Source organism: Boleophthalmus pectinirostris, unplaced genomic scaffold (assembly GCF_026225935.1).
Source record: "Boleophthalmus pectinirostris isolate CB_2022bp ecotype Guang Dong unplaced genomic scaffold, ASM2622593v1 HiC_scaffold_3, whole genome shotgun sequence".
In the NCBI taxonomy this organism is placed as follows: Eukaryota; Metazoa; Chordata; class Actinopteri; order Gobiiformes; family Gobiidae; genus Boleophthalmus; species Boleophthalmus pectinirostris.
The window spans coordinates 1,448,255-1,464,061 of NW_026571299.1; the positions used below are offsets into that span (position 1 = coordinate 1,448,255).

Below are 15,807 nucleotides of genomic sequence, written 5' to 3' on the forward strand. Positions count from 1 at the left end.
ACCATGACCTTTCTTAATAAAAAATCTCATGAGTCAAAAAGTCAGAGGTTTTTCAACCTAATCTTGTACCATATGGTAGAAAACTATATGAAGCAAATATTCAAACCAGTTTGTTAAGGATATGGAAGTGAGAACCAAGAGTTTTCACTGTTTGGATTTATTGACCAAAAAGTGCTGCATATTTCATTCCCTCCGTTACCGACATGAGTTTTTAAATGTTTAGTCTTGAACTTGAAAGAATCTCACAGGTTTAACTTGACCCTGTTGGAGTGTAACTCTTTCCTACATTCTGATACTTTACTTATTTCAATAGTTCCTCTAGTTTCTGAATAAGAGACATTTGAATGTCAAAAATCTGACCCTGTTTCCCTCCGTTACACCTTGACTGAACCCGTGTGTGCATGTGTGTGTGTGTATATATATATATATATACACACACACATATATATACATATATATATATATGTATATGTGTGTGTGTGTTATTTTCTGATCACAGGTCACAACCCCGGGTCGTCGTAGTAACAATGATCATAATAATAATAATATTATTGTTGTTACTATGTTTTTCATATTAGTGTGCACGCCCATGTACGTATATATGTATATATAAATATATGTCTGTTTATGTGGACTGTGTGGGTGTTGTGTTTGTTTTTTTACTGTGTCGTGTCTTGTGCTGTTGATCTTGCACCTGTTCTGTTTTGTTTGTCTTTAATCTCCAGTCTGTACATTTGGTTTGTGTGTTTTATTTAAAGGCCACGCCCATGTTCTGTTTTTTTAATTAAACCCTGGTGATAAGCCCCTGATGTTTACTCGAAACTCATCGGCTTTGTCCATTTCAATAAACGCCTTTTAACTCTGTGTTTCGTCCTGTGAGTTCACGTCTTCGGAGCGTCTGGAGTTTTGTTTTGATCCTTCTTCCCAGAGCCACTGATCAGAACATCTGCAGCAAACACACACACACCCGGGTCGTGAGGGCAGCAGTTCAAACAGGGACTCCCAGACTTCCTCCACCCCAGACACTTCCTCCAGCTCCTCCGGGGGGATCCTGAGGTGTTCCCAGGTCAGTCCAGAGACACAGTCCCTCCAGTGTGTCCTGGGTCTTCCCCAGGACCTCCTCAGGTCACACCCTCCTCCACGAGCTCGGGTTCTCCCTCCCTCAAGTCTCTCAAGATTCAGTCCTGGTTTAGACCTGGTTTAGTCCTGGTTTAGTCCTGGTTTAGTCCTGATTTAGTCCTGGTTTATCTTGGTTTAGACCTGGTTTAGACCTGGTTTAGTCCTGGTTTAGTCCTGGTTTAGACCTGGTTTAGTCCTGGATTAGACCTGGTTTAGTCCTGTTTAGTCCTGGTTTAACCTGGTTTAGTCCTGGTTTAGACCTGGTTAGACCTTTTAGTCCTGGTTTAGTCTGGTTTAGACCTGGTTTAGTCCTAGACCTGGTTTAGTCCTGGTTTAGACCTGGTTTAGTCCTGGTTTAGACCTGGTTTAGTCCTGTCTGGTTTAGTCCTGGTTTAGACCCTTTAGTCCTGGTCCTGGTTTAGACCTCCTGGTTTAGTCCTAGACCTGGTTTAAGTCCTTTAGACCTGGTTTAGACCTGGTTTACCTGGTTTAGTCCTGGATTAGACCTGGTTTAGTCCTGGTTTAGTCCTGGTTTAGACCTGGTTTAGTCCTGGATTAGACCTGGTTTAGTCCTGGTTAGACCTGACCTGTTTAGTCCTGGTTTAGACCTGGTTTACCTGGTCCTGGTTTAGACCTGGTTTAGTCCTGGTTTAGACCTGGTTTAGTCCTGGACCTGGTTTAGACCTGGTTTAGTCCTGGTTTAGACCTTTAGTCCTGGTTTAGACCTTTAGTCCTGGTTTAGACCTGGTTTAGTCCTGGTTTAGACCTGGTTTAGTCCTGGTTTAGTCCTTTAGACCTGGTTTAGTCCTGGTTTAGACCTGGTTTAGTTACCTGGTTTAGACCTGGTTTAGTCCTGGTTTAGTCCTGGTTTAGACCTGGTTTAGACCTGGTTTACCTGGTTTAGACCTGGTTTAGTCCTTTAGTTTAGTCCTGGATTAGACCTGGTTTAGTCCTGGTTAGACCTGGTTTAGTCCTGGATTAGACCTGGTTTAGTCCTGGTTTAGACCTGGTTTAGTCCTGGTTTAGTCCTGGTTTAGACCTGGTTTAGTCCTGGTTTAGTCCTGGTTTAGACCTGGTTTAGTCCTGGTTTAGTCCTGCGTCTCGATCGATGTTTCTTCTGCCTGTGAAGTGATGATGTGAATTCGTTTTCGTACATTTTCATTTGTTGATTTTAATTCTCGACATCGTCATTTTTCAATTCGTTCTCTGACACATTTTACGTTCGACTCGACTCATTCGAGAATTTACGAACATTTATTTTAGTCTCAACTGGATATTTCTGAAGGTTTTACCCACTGCTTCTTTCTCTGCATGCTTTTTTTTTTTTTTTTCTTCTTCATAAAGTTGTGTCCTGATTTGGGCGCAGACAGGAGCCGCAGTGTGGGGCTTTATCTGCTCGTATAACTTTACCCCCGCAGAGAACACGAGCCGCGCCTCTGACCCGAGTCTGGCTCCGCTCCGGCTCCTCGGCCTCCTCCTCCTCCTCCTCGTCATCGTCTTCGTTTCGTGGACGTGGCGCACACGGCGGGTTTGGCGCGGGTGAAGCGGACTCAGTGTGGGTCTGAAAGAGGAGCCGTGTTTACGCGGCGCACCGGGTCACACGAGTCCCGCCGCTCAGTGTGGATCACGGTGCAGGTCGAGCGGCGTCAGGGAGGGTGAGGGACACGCTGAGTTTTGTATTGTTGTTTTGTAACTTGGTGAAAAGTGCGAGTGACACTGTGGATTCTCGTGTCATGACCAGAGGGACGCGGACCTGCTGTTTGGAATCGTCTTGAATTTGGCGCCTCAGATCAGAACAATGACACGGACATGAAGAAAACCGCGACATTTTCTCAGTTTTCCTCCCGACTACAGAAAACAGAGCAAACAGGAAGTCGACATCGCATGTTTCCAAACGTCTTCCTGTTTTGTGACATAAACGTGTATATATATATATATATATATATATATATATATATATATATATATATATATACACATTTGTATCGATCAATACAGATTAATATATGGCCATTTCCAAGACTGAAATGATCCAGATGATTCTAGTGAAGGTGTGTGGATTTTAAAAACACAGTGGAGCACTTCCTGTATCAGCACATGACATCATAATGTGGAACAGAGTGTGCAGGGTTTGTGTGTTAAACAACATGCAAAACCACTCAGAGTGAATCAGGTCTAAACCAGGTCTAACCCAGGACTAGACCAAGACTAGACCAGGACTAGATCAGGTCTCCTGCACAGTGCAGTGTGAGAAAGTTCCAGACTGTGTCTTTAGCCCGGGCCGTGGTGTTTCCGTGGCGACGGCGTCTCGGTCGGGCGGCGTTGGAATGAGCTCCTGTTTCACTTCATGAATGAGTCTGTGTTAAAGACGCCGGATTAAGAGACGCCACAACCCCCCCCCCCGCCGCAGGTGCAACGACAGGTGTAAGGACAGGTGTAATGACAGGTGCATCAGCTGTGAGGGAGTTGGCAGGTGTCACAGGTGAGGACAGGTGTCGACAGGTGTCAGGGACGGCAGGTGCAGCACAGGCTCTTTAAACAGGCTTTTGTTTTATTCTCTACAAACGTGTCCTGAAATATGTTTTTGTGTCAGATGCCCTCCCTGTACAGTACGAGGACAGGTGCGAGGACAGGTGCGAGGACAGGTGAGGACAGGTGCGAGGACAGGTGTGAGGACAGGTGTGAGGACAGGTGCGAGGACAGGTGTAAGAGACAAGTGCAATGACAGGTGTCAAAACAAACATGGCGGATAAAAAGGTGAGTAAAAAAGAAAATAAACAAAAAAATCAAAGCCCCAAATTCTGGTTGGAAATCACAGATTAAAGTGTCTGAAAAACTCTGAAGATTCTGTCATTTTGATTTAATTTAGTGGGATATTATCAATTTTAAATATAAATTACGTTTTCACACAAATCAAAAAGCTATTTGTGAAATTAAGTGGAAAATTACAGGAAGCAGAGTTGTTTTTTTGTAGAACAGTTTGAGTTAATTATTGTCGTGTTGTGAAAAATAAAATAAAGTAAGTAAACATTATTGAGCTCGTTGTGATGCAGTTTCCACCTGTCGGATTATTTACACTGTTCATGTTTTTGGAAGTTGGTTCTTTCTCTGGTTTATTGTGACGAGTTTCTACAAACATGTTCCAGGTTTAAATGTGGATTTGTCAACACGAAATTAAAAACTGTAGTGATCCTGACACCTGCTCTTTCTGCGTTTTCAATAAAATGAAAGACGATCGACTCCGAAATCGAGATCAATCAAATGGAAATTTTAAAAAACAAAAAAAATCAGGTCAGAGGTTCATTTTCATGTAAACAAACAGACGAGGCTCAAGGACACAGGGTTATTTTACAAGTTTGACTCGGTCTTTCAAAATTCTAAACTTGGGGTTTTTGTGGAGTTTTTGGTTGAAAACAGCCAGAACCTCCTCCTTGGATTTATAATTGGAGTCTCCGGTGAACGAGTAGTACGCCGCCACCACCTGCAAAAGACGAAAAACAAAAACACGAGAGAGAAAACGTCATGAGGCTGAAAAAAAACAAACAAATAAAACGGCAATAATTCAGTCAAAAGTGCAAAAGTGGCACCCTCTTCCGTAGCTTCTTCAGCGGCAGCTCTTGGTCCTCGGACTCTCTCAGAAGAGCCTTGATGTTTCCTTTCCAGTTGAACTTCTCTGGATTCAAACAAAACAAAAACACAGAAAACACAGAGCGGATGTTAAAGGTTGTACGGAGGATTTTTTTTGTTTTGTTTAAAATTGTCATTGAAAGTTTAAAATACCATTACAGAGACGCAGCAGCTTTTTAATTATGATGACCGAGAAAAAAAGAAAGAATGAAAATCTATCAACAGTGGACGTAGTGAGGCCAGATAAACATCAGCCAATAGAAAACGAGGCTCCCTCTTTTTCTATTGGCTGTTAGGTCGTCAGTCAAACTCCCTACATTTTTAGTGTAACTGACTCGTCGGCGCTCGGGGATTACGTGGTTTATGCAGCGGTTCTTTGAGGCTTTTTTCAAACTGTCGCATCCTCGCAGTTCGCACAAAGTTTGTCGCGGTGGCGGACGAGAATCCACGACCAGTTCGCCGCAAAAGAAAGTCCGAAGGGTCTAAAAACTGACGCTTCAGTCGCTAAAATATTTCTAGGCAGGTCACTTCAACGGTAATTCTGAACGTGCACTGGATGTAAACAAATGTGATTTGTAGAGTAAAGAGGCGGGAGGAGGAGATGTTTCTACCGAGGAAGGTGGTGTCGCACTTGCACAACATTTGAAAAAGGACGGTCGCTGTATTCCGCTTCCCTTAAAAAATCCTCTATACGACCTTTAATGACACGACAGCGCCCCCGAGTGGACGGAGCAGGTACAGCGCGCGCGGGACACGGGGCCACGCCGAGACCAGAAATGTGAGAACAAATAACGACGCGACGATAAGCAACAGAAGTTTTGTGTTTTCAGAGACTGCGCCTGAAAACGGTACAGAAATGTTCCAGAGTAAAATAACACACGATATTTTGGTCTCTCTTCCAGTTCGCTGAAACTAGGGCTGGTATCATTAAGAAGTTGCTGATACGATACATACCTCGATACAAAGGCCACGATACCATACATACCTCGATACACAGGCCACGATACCATACACACCTCGATACACAGGCCACGATACCATACATACCTCGATACAAAGGCCACGATACGATACACACCTCGATACGATACAAGGCCACGATACGATACACACCTCGATACGATAAAGGCCACGATACGATACACACCTCGATACAACAGGCCACGATACGATACACACCGATCGATACACAAGGCCACGATACGATACATACCTCGATACAAAGGCCACGATACGATACATACCTCGATACACAGGCCACGATACGATACATACCTCGATACAAAGGCCACGATACGATACATACCTCGATACAAAGGCCACGATACGATACATACCTCGATACAAAGGCCACGATACGATACATATCTCGATACACAGGCCACGATACGATATACACCTCGATACACAGGCCACGATACGATACATATCTCGATACACAGGCCACGATACGATACATACCTCGATACACAGGCCACGATACGATACGCACCTCGATACAAAGGCCACGATACGATACATACCTCGATACACAGGCCACGATACGATACATACCTCGATACACAGGCCACGATACGATACATACCTCGATACAGTGCACTTTCAATTCGATATGATATATTTCAAATCGATTCGATACGGTTCAATAAAAAATAAAGGCTAAATTGTGGCTGTGACACTAAAAGTCTTTGTTAAATCACTTCTTCTTGTGCAAAGTTCATATGAAACACAAACATTTTAATCATCAAAACAGAGAAAATGTCAAATGTGTTGAATAAATGAGTTTCTTTTCACTCCACAAGCAACAAAACTGTAGCTGTAACAAAATAATTTAGTAAAACACACCTAAAAATACTCTTGCTCATATATATCGATACAGTAGCCCACGATATCGATACTGTATCATCACATTAAACAATACGATATATCGATATTCTGATATTTTTGCACACCCCTAGCTGAAACAGACTTTTTATTCGTGATGTTACGAGACGTGTCGAGGCGTCGAAGCGCGAATCGAGGCTCGCTTCATCTGGGGGAGGAGCCAAAAGCGATGACGTCCGAAGTAGTGACGGGCATTTGATTAAATTTTCTTAATCGATCGTTGAGAGAATTAATGATCAATTATCGATTAATCATTAACGTTTTTTTATATTAAAATGATCATCATTATTATTACTATCTGCACTAATCTGCATAAATAAATTCAACTTTACGACATATAAACATAACGACTCTAGAGCCACATCATCTGTTTGACATTATAATGTGTTTAATTTAGATTTGTGCAAATCTCACAGAAACTAAACTTAAACCCGCACGGCTCATTATATATTTACACCCCTGCTCGCGCTCTGAGGTCCGAGGTCCAGCTCCAGCTCAGGGCCTAAGACGAGACTTAAAACCAGGAGGACGGGAGCTTCTCTGTGGTCGACCCTAAACTCTGGAACGATCTGCCGCTTCACGTTTGAGCAGCTCCACAGTGGAGAGTTTTAAATCTCGTCTGAAGACCCACTTTTATTTTCTGGTTTTTAACATCGCGTGAGTTGTTGCTCCTCTGTGTCTTTATGTGTTTTTATTGGTTTTACTGATTTAATTTATTTATTGGTTTATTTATTTCTATTCTATGATATAGTTTTATTTTTATTTTACTGTTTTTATTTTATTTTACTGGTTTTATTACTTTAAGACTAGTATTATTTTAGTAGTTTACTTTATCATCTTATTGTTATTTTTTATGTATTTGTGCAGCACTTTGGAAACAGTTTGTGAAATGTGCGATAGAAATAAAGTGGATTGGATTGAATTAATTTGCATAAACTAAGTCTTCGTTCAGACTGCAGGGCTTAACGCTCAATTCGGACTTTTTTGTGAAATCCGATGTTTTTGCGAGGTCGTTCACATTTCCACTTAAATGTGACTTGTGTGTGACTCCAGTGTGAACGTTAAACGTTTTTCAGTCAAATCTGAGACGGTCGGGCGAGGGAATTCGGAGATTTGGGGTGGAATGATCCTTTTGTGATTTGAGCACAGCTCCAGTTTTGACAAATCAGGAAACTGCGTCTACAGGACAGTTTCCCAGATCCTCTGAGAAAAACCCAGTGAGAGGATCCTCGATTCTCATCACTAATCTTTTCTATCGGTGACTCGACCCATTCACTTGTTATAATACGGCAAAAACCGGGACCAACAATATGTGGACCAGAACTGAACCGGTCACGTGACGCTCTGCTGTCTTGTTTGTTTAACTTTACCTTTACTCTGAGTCTCTTTCTCGGCCTCGTCGTCTGGTTCTTGGTCGTTTTCTGCTGTTGAATCTTCAACTGAAAAAAAAAAAAAAAAAAACTGAGTCAAGCAGAATCACACAGTCCAGACTCCGGGGACGCTGATACCGATACCGATACCGATTTAGTTTAGAATCCAGAGAAACTGCCGGTCGATGAGTTCTGCTGGGACGTACTTTAGGGCCCATTTTTATTTTAGTCTAATTATTACAGACGCACCAATTCAATACTGGGGTCAGATATCGGCTTCCAAATATCGGTTCAGACGATCTCCTGTTTGGAAAAATAAAATAACCTAATACGACTGTTAACGGAGCGCAACTGATTCAGAACACATTACGCTTATATAAGACTACCGCATTATTATTATTATTACAATTTTGTTTTATTTTATTTATTTTAATAATTTTTTTAATAAAAAAAAAAACATTATATATATATTTTTTTTATATTTATGTATTTTTATATTATTTATTTATTTACTTTTATTATTAATTCATGTTTTATTTGTTAATTATCTATTCTATTTATTATTATCATTATTTTATTTTTTATCTACTTTTATTTATTCAAAGGTAAATAAATAAATTAATTAAATTACAGTGTTTCAGACGACATTAGTTTTGTCAAGAAAATCGAAAATCGGATTCTAATCGATACTAAAACTAATATCGAAAACTCGCTCCTCATTTTTCTCAGATCTGGATTATTATTTTATGGATTTACTTTTTATTGTTGGTATTAATGTATTTAATTTATGTATTTGCTTTCTATTATTAATAAGTTATGTGTTATTTTGATTTTTATTATTTACTTTTTAATACTATTATGAATTTATGTGTTATTTATTATTATCATTATTTAATTAATTAAATTTTTTTTCTTTTATTTATCCACAGTCGTTCCGTTGTTTTGGATCCGTTTTCTCTCATTTCATTTCAGTTTTAAGGAAATAAATGGTGTTTTCGGTATCGGTATCGGTGCCGAACGAGCCGGACTTTCACCCCAGACGATGATGGAAGTCGGAGAAAAGAGACGGACTCACTCTTCGTCTTCTTGATTTCGGCTCCGTTCAGTTCGTCGTGTCTGTGCTTCCTCTTCCTCTCCTTCTTCCTCAGCTCCTGGTCCTGGTCCTGGTCCTGGTTCCTGGTCCTGGTCCTGGTCTTGGTCTTGGTCCTGGTTCTTCTTGGAGGCCTTCGCTCCGTTCTGTTTCCTTCGTGCTTCTTTTCGTTCCTGTTTGTTCAGTTTTTTCTTCTCTGGGATTTTGTCGACGGGTTCGGCCTCTGCGGGTTTCTCCTGCAACGAGAAGAAGAAGAGGGTCAGAAGAAGAAGAAGAGGGTCAGAAAAAGAAGAAGAGGGTCAGAAAAAGAAAAAGGTCAGAAAAAGAAGAAGAGGGTCAGAAAAAGAAGAAGAGGGTCAGAAGAAGAAGAGGGTCAGAAGAAGAAGAAGAGGGTCAGAAGAAGAAGAAGAAGAGGGTCAGAAAAAGAAGAAGAGGGTCAGAAGAAGAAAAAGAAGGGGGTCAGAAAAAGAAAAAGGTCAGAAAAAGAAGAAGAGGGTCAGAAAAAGAAGAAGAGGGTCAGAAGAAGAAGAGGGTCAGAAGAAGAAGAAGAGGGTCAGAAGAAGAAGAGGGTCAGAAGAAGAAGAAGAGGGTCAGAAGATGAAGAGGGTCAGAAGAAGAAAAAAGAAGGTGGTCAGAGAAGTCAGAAGGTCAGAGAAGAGAGGTGGGTCAGGTGGGTCAGAGGAGGGTCAGAGAGGTCAGAGGTGGGTCAGAGAGGGTCAGGGGTCAGAGGAGGGTCAGAGGAGGGTCAGGTGGGTCAGGGAGGAGGGTCAGAGGTGGGTCAGAGGAGGGTCAGGTGGGTCAGAGGAGGGTCAGGTGGGTCAGAGGAGGGTCAGAGGTGGGTCAGAGGAGGGTCAGGTGGGTCAGAGGTGGGTCAGAGGTGGGTCAGAGGAGGGTCAGGTGGGTCAGAGGAGGGTCAGAGGGGGTCAGAGGTGGGTCAGAGGTGGGTCAGAGGAGGGTCAGAGGTGGGTCAGGTGGGTCAGAGGGTCAGGTGGGTCAGAGGAGGGTCAGGTGGATCAGAGAGGAGGGTCAGAGAGGGTCAGGTGGGTCAGGGTCAGGAGGGTCAGAGGAGGAGGTGGGTCAGAGTGGGTCAGAGGTGGGTCAGGTGGTGGAGGTGGAGGGTCAGAGGAGGGTCAGGTGGGTCAGGGGAGGGGTCAGAGGTCAGGGGTCAGAGGGGTCAGAGGTGGGTCAGAGGTCAGGGTCAGTGGGTCAGAGAGAGGTGGGTCAGAGGAGGGTCAGGTGGGTCAGGTCAGGTGGGTCAGAGGAGGTCAGAGGAGGGTCAGGTGGGTCAGAGGAGGGTCAGAGGAGGGTCAGGTGGGTCAGAGGAGGGTCAGGTGGGTCAGAGGGTGGGAGGTGGGTCAGAGGTGGGGTCAGGGTCAGAGGAGGGTGAGGGTGGGTCAGGGAGGGTCAGAGGAGGGTCAGAGGAGGGTCAGGTGAGGGTCAGAGGTGGGTCAGAGGAGGGTCAGGAGGGTCAGAGGTGGGTCAGAGGAGGGTCAGGTGGGTCAGAGGAGGGTCAGGTGGGTCAGAAGATTCTCACGGGTTCAGGTTCGGCCGACAGAATGTTCCAGACTTGTTCGTGTAAACTCGGGTTGGAGATTTTCAAACTGTTCTTCATCCAGTTCTGAACCAAACGGAGAAACACAAAGAAACACTCACAGTTTCGCTCTGACACTTTCACACACACACGATTATTAAAGCCCTAACCTGGAACTTCGCCTGTTTCCTCGGGACGTTGTCGTACGTCGCCACCTGCTGGAGGACGCTCTTCAACCTCGCGCAGATCCCGGGTTTGTTCAGAGCGACTTGGACTTTCTGGAAATAAAAAAAAGTTCAAGTTAAAATTCACTGGAGCACGTCAAATATTTACATCAACGGGAAAGTTTTTTTGTTTTGAAAATGTTAAATTCACCTAAAATAAATCTGAAAATAAAAATTTACGTTTCCTGAAAATAACATAAAAATTTAAAAAACAGGACGAAACCTGACAAAGCTAGGACTACGTCAGGACTAAACCAGATTTAAATCAGGACTAAAACAGGTCTAAACCAGGACTAAACCAAGACTAAACCAGGTCTAAACCAGGTCTAAAACAGGACTAAACCAGGACTAAATCAGGACTAAACCAGGACTAAATCAGGACTAAACCAGGATTAAATTAGACCTAAAACAGGACTAAACCAGGTCTAAATCAAGACTAAACCAGGTCTAAACAAGGACTAAACCAGGTCTAAACCAGGACTAAACCAGGTCTAAACCAGGACTAAACCAGGACTAAACCAGGACTAAACCAGGATTAAATTAGACCTAAAACAGGACTAAAACAGGACTAAACAGGACTAAACCAGGACTAAACCAGGACTAAATCAGGACTAAACGAGGTCTAAATTAGACCTAAACCAGGACTAAATCAGGACTAAAACAGGACTAAACTAGTTATAAACCAGGACTAAATTAGACCTAAACCAGGACTAACCCAGGATTAAACCAGGTCTAAACCAGTGTTAGTCGCAGAATTACTGTGTATGACTTAGGTTTTGTCAAGAGAATCGATCCTAATGAACCATCTGGAACTGGATCAGAACAGAGACAAGAAAACACACATAGACCTGGTTTAGTCCTGGTTTAGTCCTGGTTTAGACCTGGTTTAGACCTGGTTTAGTCCTGGTTTAGATCTGGTTTAGATCTGGTTTAGACCTGGTTTAGTCCTGGTTTAGTCCTGGTTTAGTCCTGGTTTAGACCTGGTTTAGACCTGGTCTAGATCTGGTTTAGATCTGGTTTAGTCCTGGTTCAGTCCAGGTTTAGTCCAGGTTTAGTCCAGGTTTAGTCCTGGTTTAGACACAGATATAAAGACACACGGGAAGAGAAAATAAAATTCTACCATTTATCGTGGAAAATCTAAACAAAGAGAGTTTTTTTTTGTTTTTTTGTTGTGTTTTGTTGTGTTGTTTTGTTTTTGTGTTTCGTTTTGTGTTTGTTGTTGTGTTTTGTTGTGTTTTTGTGTTGTGTTTTGTTGTGTTTTTGTGTTGTGTTTTGTTGTGTTTTTGTGTTGTTTGTTGTGTTTTTGTTGTGTTGTTTGTGTTTTTGTGTTTTTGTGTGTGTTTGTTTTTGTGTGTTGTGTTTTGTTGTGTTTTTGTGTTGTGTCGCTGTGTCGTTGTGTTTTTGTTGTGTCGCTGTGTCGTTGTGTCGTTGTTTTACCTGGAGCCACTGCTGCTGTTTGACGTCTCCTTTATTTGCTTTGGCCTCGTATCCTTTCCCTCCGTATTTCTGATCTTCACTGATGCACCTCACGTGGTCCTTGTAATCGTCCCCCCTGAAAACAAACAAACAGTCAGTAAACACGTCCAAAACACCAGGATATAATAAAACATAACACAACTTGTCCAGTGTTTTTGTAATAAAATAATAAAATACACATCTGTATTAAACAGTTATCAGTAACAGATGACGGAAATATCGTAATATCATATCGTCACAAAATATCGACTCACAAGTTTCTTCACTTAAATGAAAAGTTCTGGTGCAGGAACAGTTAAAAACACAGAGGAACTACATAGACCATGATCCTTTGCTCCATTTCAGTGCAGACGACATGAAGAAATCACAGCTCTAACTTTTAAATCGTAGTTTTTTTGGATTAAAACTTGTCAAAAGGACGTTTTAAGAGGAAAAAGAAAAATATTCACAGTTTTAGTCTCCACAAAATATCAAAATAAATATCGTAAAGTGAGATTTATATCGTGAAAATATCGAATCACGAGTCTTGGATATCGTTACATCTAAACAGTATATTACATCTACTGTGTACAGGTCTAAACCAGGACTAAACCAGGACTAAACCAGGTCTAAACCAGGTCTAAACCAGGACTAAACCAGGACTAAACCAGGTCTAAACCAGGACTAAACCAGGACTAAACCAGGACTAAACCAGGAAAACCAGGTCTAAACCAGGACTAAACCAGGACTAAACCAGGACTAAACCAGGTCTAAACCAGGACTAAACCAGGTCTAAACCAGGACTAAACCAGGACTAAACCAGGACTAAACCAGGACTAAACCAGGACTAAACCAGATTTAAACCAGGACTAAACCAGGTCTAAACGGTTTTACTTAGAGCTGCAAATTTAAACGAAACCCGCAGAAAAACTAAACTATTTCCAGATGTTTTGTTTGTTTTTGTTGTTTTTACCAAAAGTCTTTGCCGCAGTCGATGCAGGACAGGACCTCGCAGCCTCGACACAGGGTCACGTGTTTTTCCACCTGCGCTTTTTTCAGAGATTCTCCGCACGCGCCGCACGTGAAGAAAACCATGTCGAAAACCGCAAAAAACGCACCGAAACACGCCGAAAACGCACCAAAACACCCCGAAAAACGTTACAACTCAACACGGACGGACGGCAGCGAACACCAAAGCAAACGACCGGAAATAAACGAGAAAAAAACGCGATCTGGAGCCGTTTTACTTTTGAATTAAACGCCAAAAAAATCCATGAGACGAACTTTTCAAAACACACGTGACCGATGCGGTGCCTACCGGTGCGACGCTGAGACGGTCCGGGCGGAAACAAGCACGAGCAAACTGTCCGAACCAGCGTTGCCGTTACAGTTTAAGATTTTTGTGTGTGTGTGTAATTTTAAATATTTTCATAAATTATTGACGTAATTTTATCTGTAAATTGATTTATTTTAATGCGTTTTTTATTTTATTTTTTATTTTTAATTAAGGACAACGCGACGTAACATAAAAAATAATAATAATAATACAACGATTAACATTTAACAATTACAATAATCAGCATAAAACAAAAGACAAAAACATAAAGCAACACCCACAACAAATACAAAACAACAACAACAGCAGCAGCAACAAGAAAAACCCTCCTCTCTTTTTTCTCTTTTCTCTCTCCCATTTTTAAATAAATAAATAAATAAAATAAAGTGAAGTGAAATAAAATAAAATAAAATAAAATAAATTTAAATACATTTAAATAAATTTAAATAAAGTAAAATAAAATAAAATAAAATGGCCCTATACTTAAACTAATAATATTTTCACCATCATCATTTCCTAAATTTTTTGTCATTTATTACGAACTCAACTAGGACTAAACCAGGACTAAATCAAGTCTAAACCAGGACCAAACCAGGATTAAACCAGGGCCAATTTGAAGAGAACAAACATGAATTTTCCATGTCGTTTTAAAAGGCATGACAATATGAAATAATCCACAGTATTCAGATTACTTACATATTACTTACATTAAATTACTTACTCACTTTAAGTAATTTAATGGATTACGTTACAAACGTTGAGGTATTGTTGTTTTGAGGTATGTAATCTGTAATCTGTAAGGGAATACATTTTAAAAGTAAACTTCAAAACACTATTTATTTTATTATTATTATTATTATTATTATTATTATTATTATTATTATTATTATTATTATTATATTTAAATGCGATTATTATTAATTTTTTTTTTCGCAGTTCTGAATAAAAAAAACATAAAAACCGGTCCAAAATATTCGACGCACCCGGAAGTGTCGTGTTGTTTTGACCCATCATGGAAAAATAAAACAGGACTCCGTGAATTTGCTCTGAAACTGTTTAAATCGACTTGTTTTCAGCCCGGCGTGTTTTTAAGTAGCTGATTTATCGTCAAAGGTTTGTGTTTATGTTCATTTCAGTGATTAAATCGGGCGCTGCGTGTTTTCGTGGAGATGTCGAGGTGCGCTTATTTTTGCCTGAGCGGTCTCCGGTCCGATCTCCGTAATAACTCTGCGATTATGAAGTTTTAACGCTTTTATAAACAGTGTTGGGAACGTTACTTTTAAAATGTAATCCCCTACAGATTACAGATTACATACACCAAAATGTAGTTTGTAACGTAATCCATTAAATTACTTAAAGTGAGTATTGTAATCTGATTACTTTGGATTACTTGATTTGTTGTAGAGAATCAAAGACGAGGAAATCTTCACATAAGAATTTTTGTCTGATAAAAGAAAATAAAAAAGTCCAAACTTTACTGAACCAAATTAAAAATATTATTGATAGAAGAGGAGAAGATACGGTCCACACAACATGGTTTAGACCTGGTTTAGACCTTTTAGACCTCTGGTTTAGACCTGGTTTAGTCCTGGTTTAGTTAGACCTGGTTTAGGGTTTAGACCTGGTTTAGACCTAGTTTAGACCTGGTTTAGACCTGGTTTAGACCTGGTTTTGGTTTAGTCCTGGTTTTAGACCTGGTTTGACCTGGTTTAGACCTGGTTTAGACCTGGTTTAGTCCTGGTTTAGACCTGGTTTAGTTCCTGGTTTAGACCTGGTTTAGACCTGGTTTAGACCTGGTTTAGACCTGGTTTAGACCTGGTTTAGTCCTGGTTTAGACGTGGTTTAGACCTGGTTTAGACCTAGTTTAGACCTGGTTTAGTCCTGATTTAGACCCGGTTTAGTCCCGGTATAGACCTGGTTTAGACCTGGTTTAGTCCTGGTTTAGACCTGGTTTAGTCCTGGTTTAGACCTGGTTTAGTCCTGGTTTAGTACTGGTTTAGACCTGGTTTAGTCCTGGTTTAGTCCTAGTTTAGTCCTGGTTTAGACCTGGTTTAGTCCTGGTTTAGTCCTGGTTTAGTCCTGGTTTAGACCTGGTTTAGTCCTGGTTTAGTCCTGGTTTAGACCTGGTTTAGTCCTGGTTTAGACCTGATTTAGTCCTGGTTTAGACCTGG

General features: G+C 41.2%; 2 protein-coding genes across 2 annotated transcripts in view; one reads left to right on the forward strand and one right to left on the reverse strand.

Moving 5' to 3' along the window:
* Positions 1-3,964: 3,964 nt before the first annotated feature.
* Positions 3,965-13,615, reverse strand: lyar (Ly1 antibody reactive homolog (mouse)). Its single transcript, XM_055161003.1, is given in 9 exon segments — positions 3,965-4,600; positions 4,707-4,792; positions 8,001-8,069; positions 9,076-9,211; positions 9,213-9,326; positions 10,625-10,708; positions 10,792-10,899; positions 12,283-12,397; positions 13,274-13,615. Coding segments are annotated over 9 exon segments (972 nt in total). The 5' UTR covers positions 13,396-13,615; the 3' UTR covers positions 3,965-4,462.
* A 1,190-nt stretch (positions 13,616-14,805) lies between these two features.
* Positions 14,806-15,807, forward strand: part of slc2a9l2 (solute carrier family 2 member 9, like 2) — a 43,851-nt gene continuing 42,849 nt past the window's right edge. The window contains exon 1 of the mRNA XM_055161037.1: positions 14,806-14,854. Coding sequence (XP_055017012.1) covers positions 14,806-14,854 — 49 coding nt within the window. The remainder of the gene's footprint in view (positions 14,855-15,807) is intronic.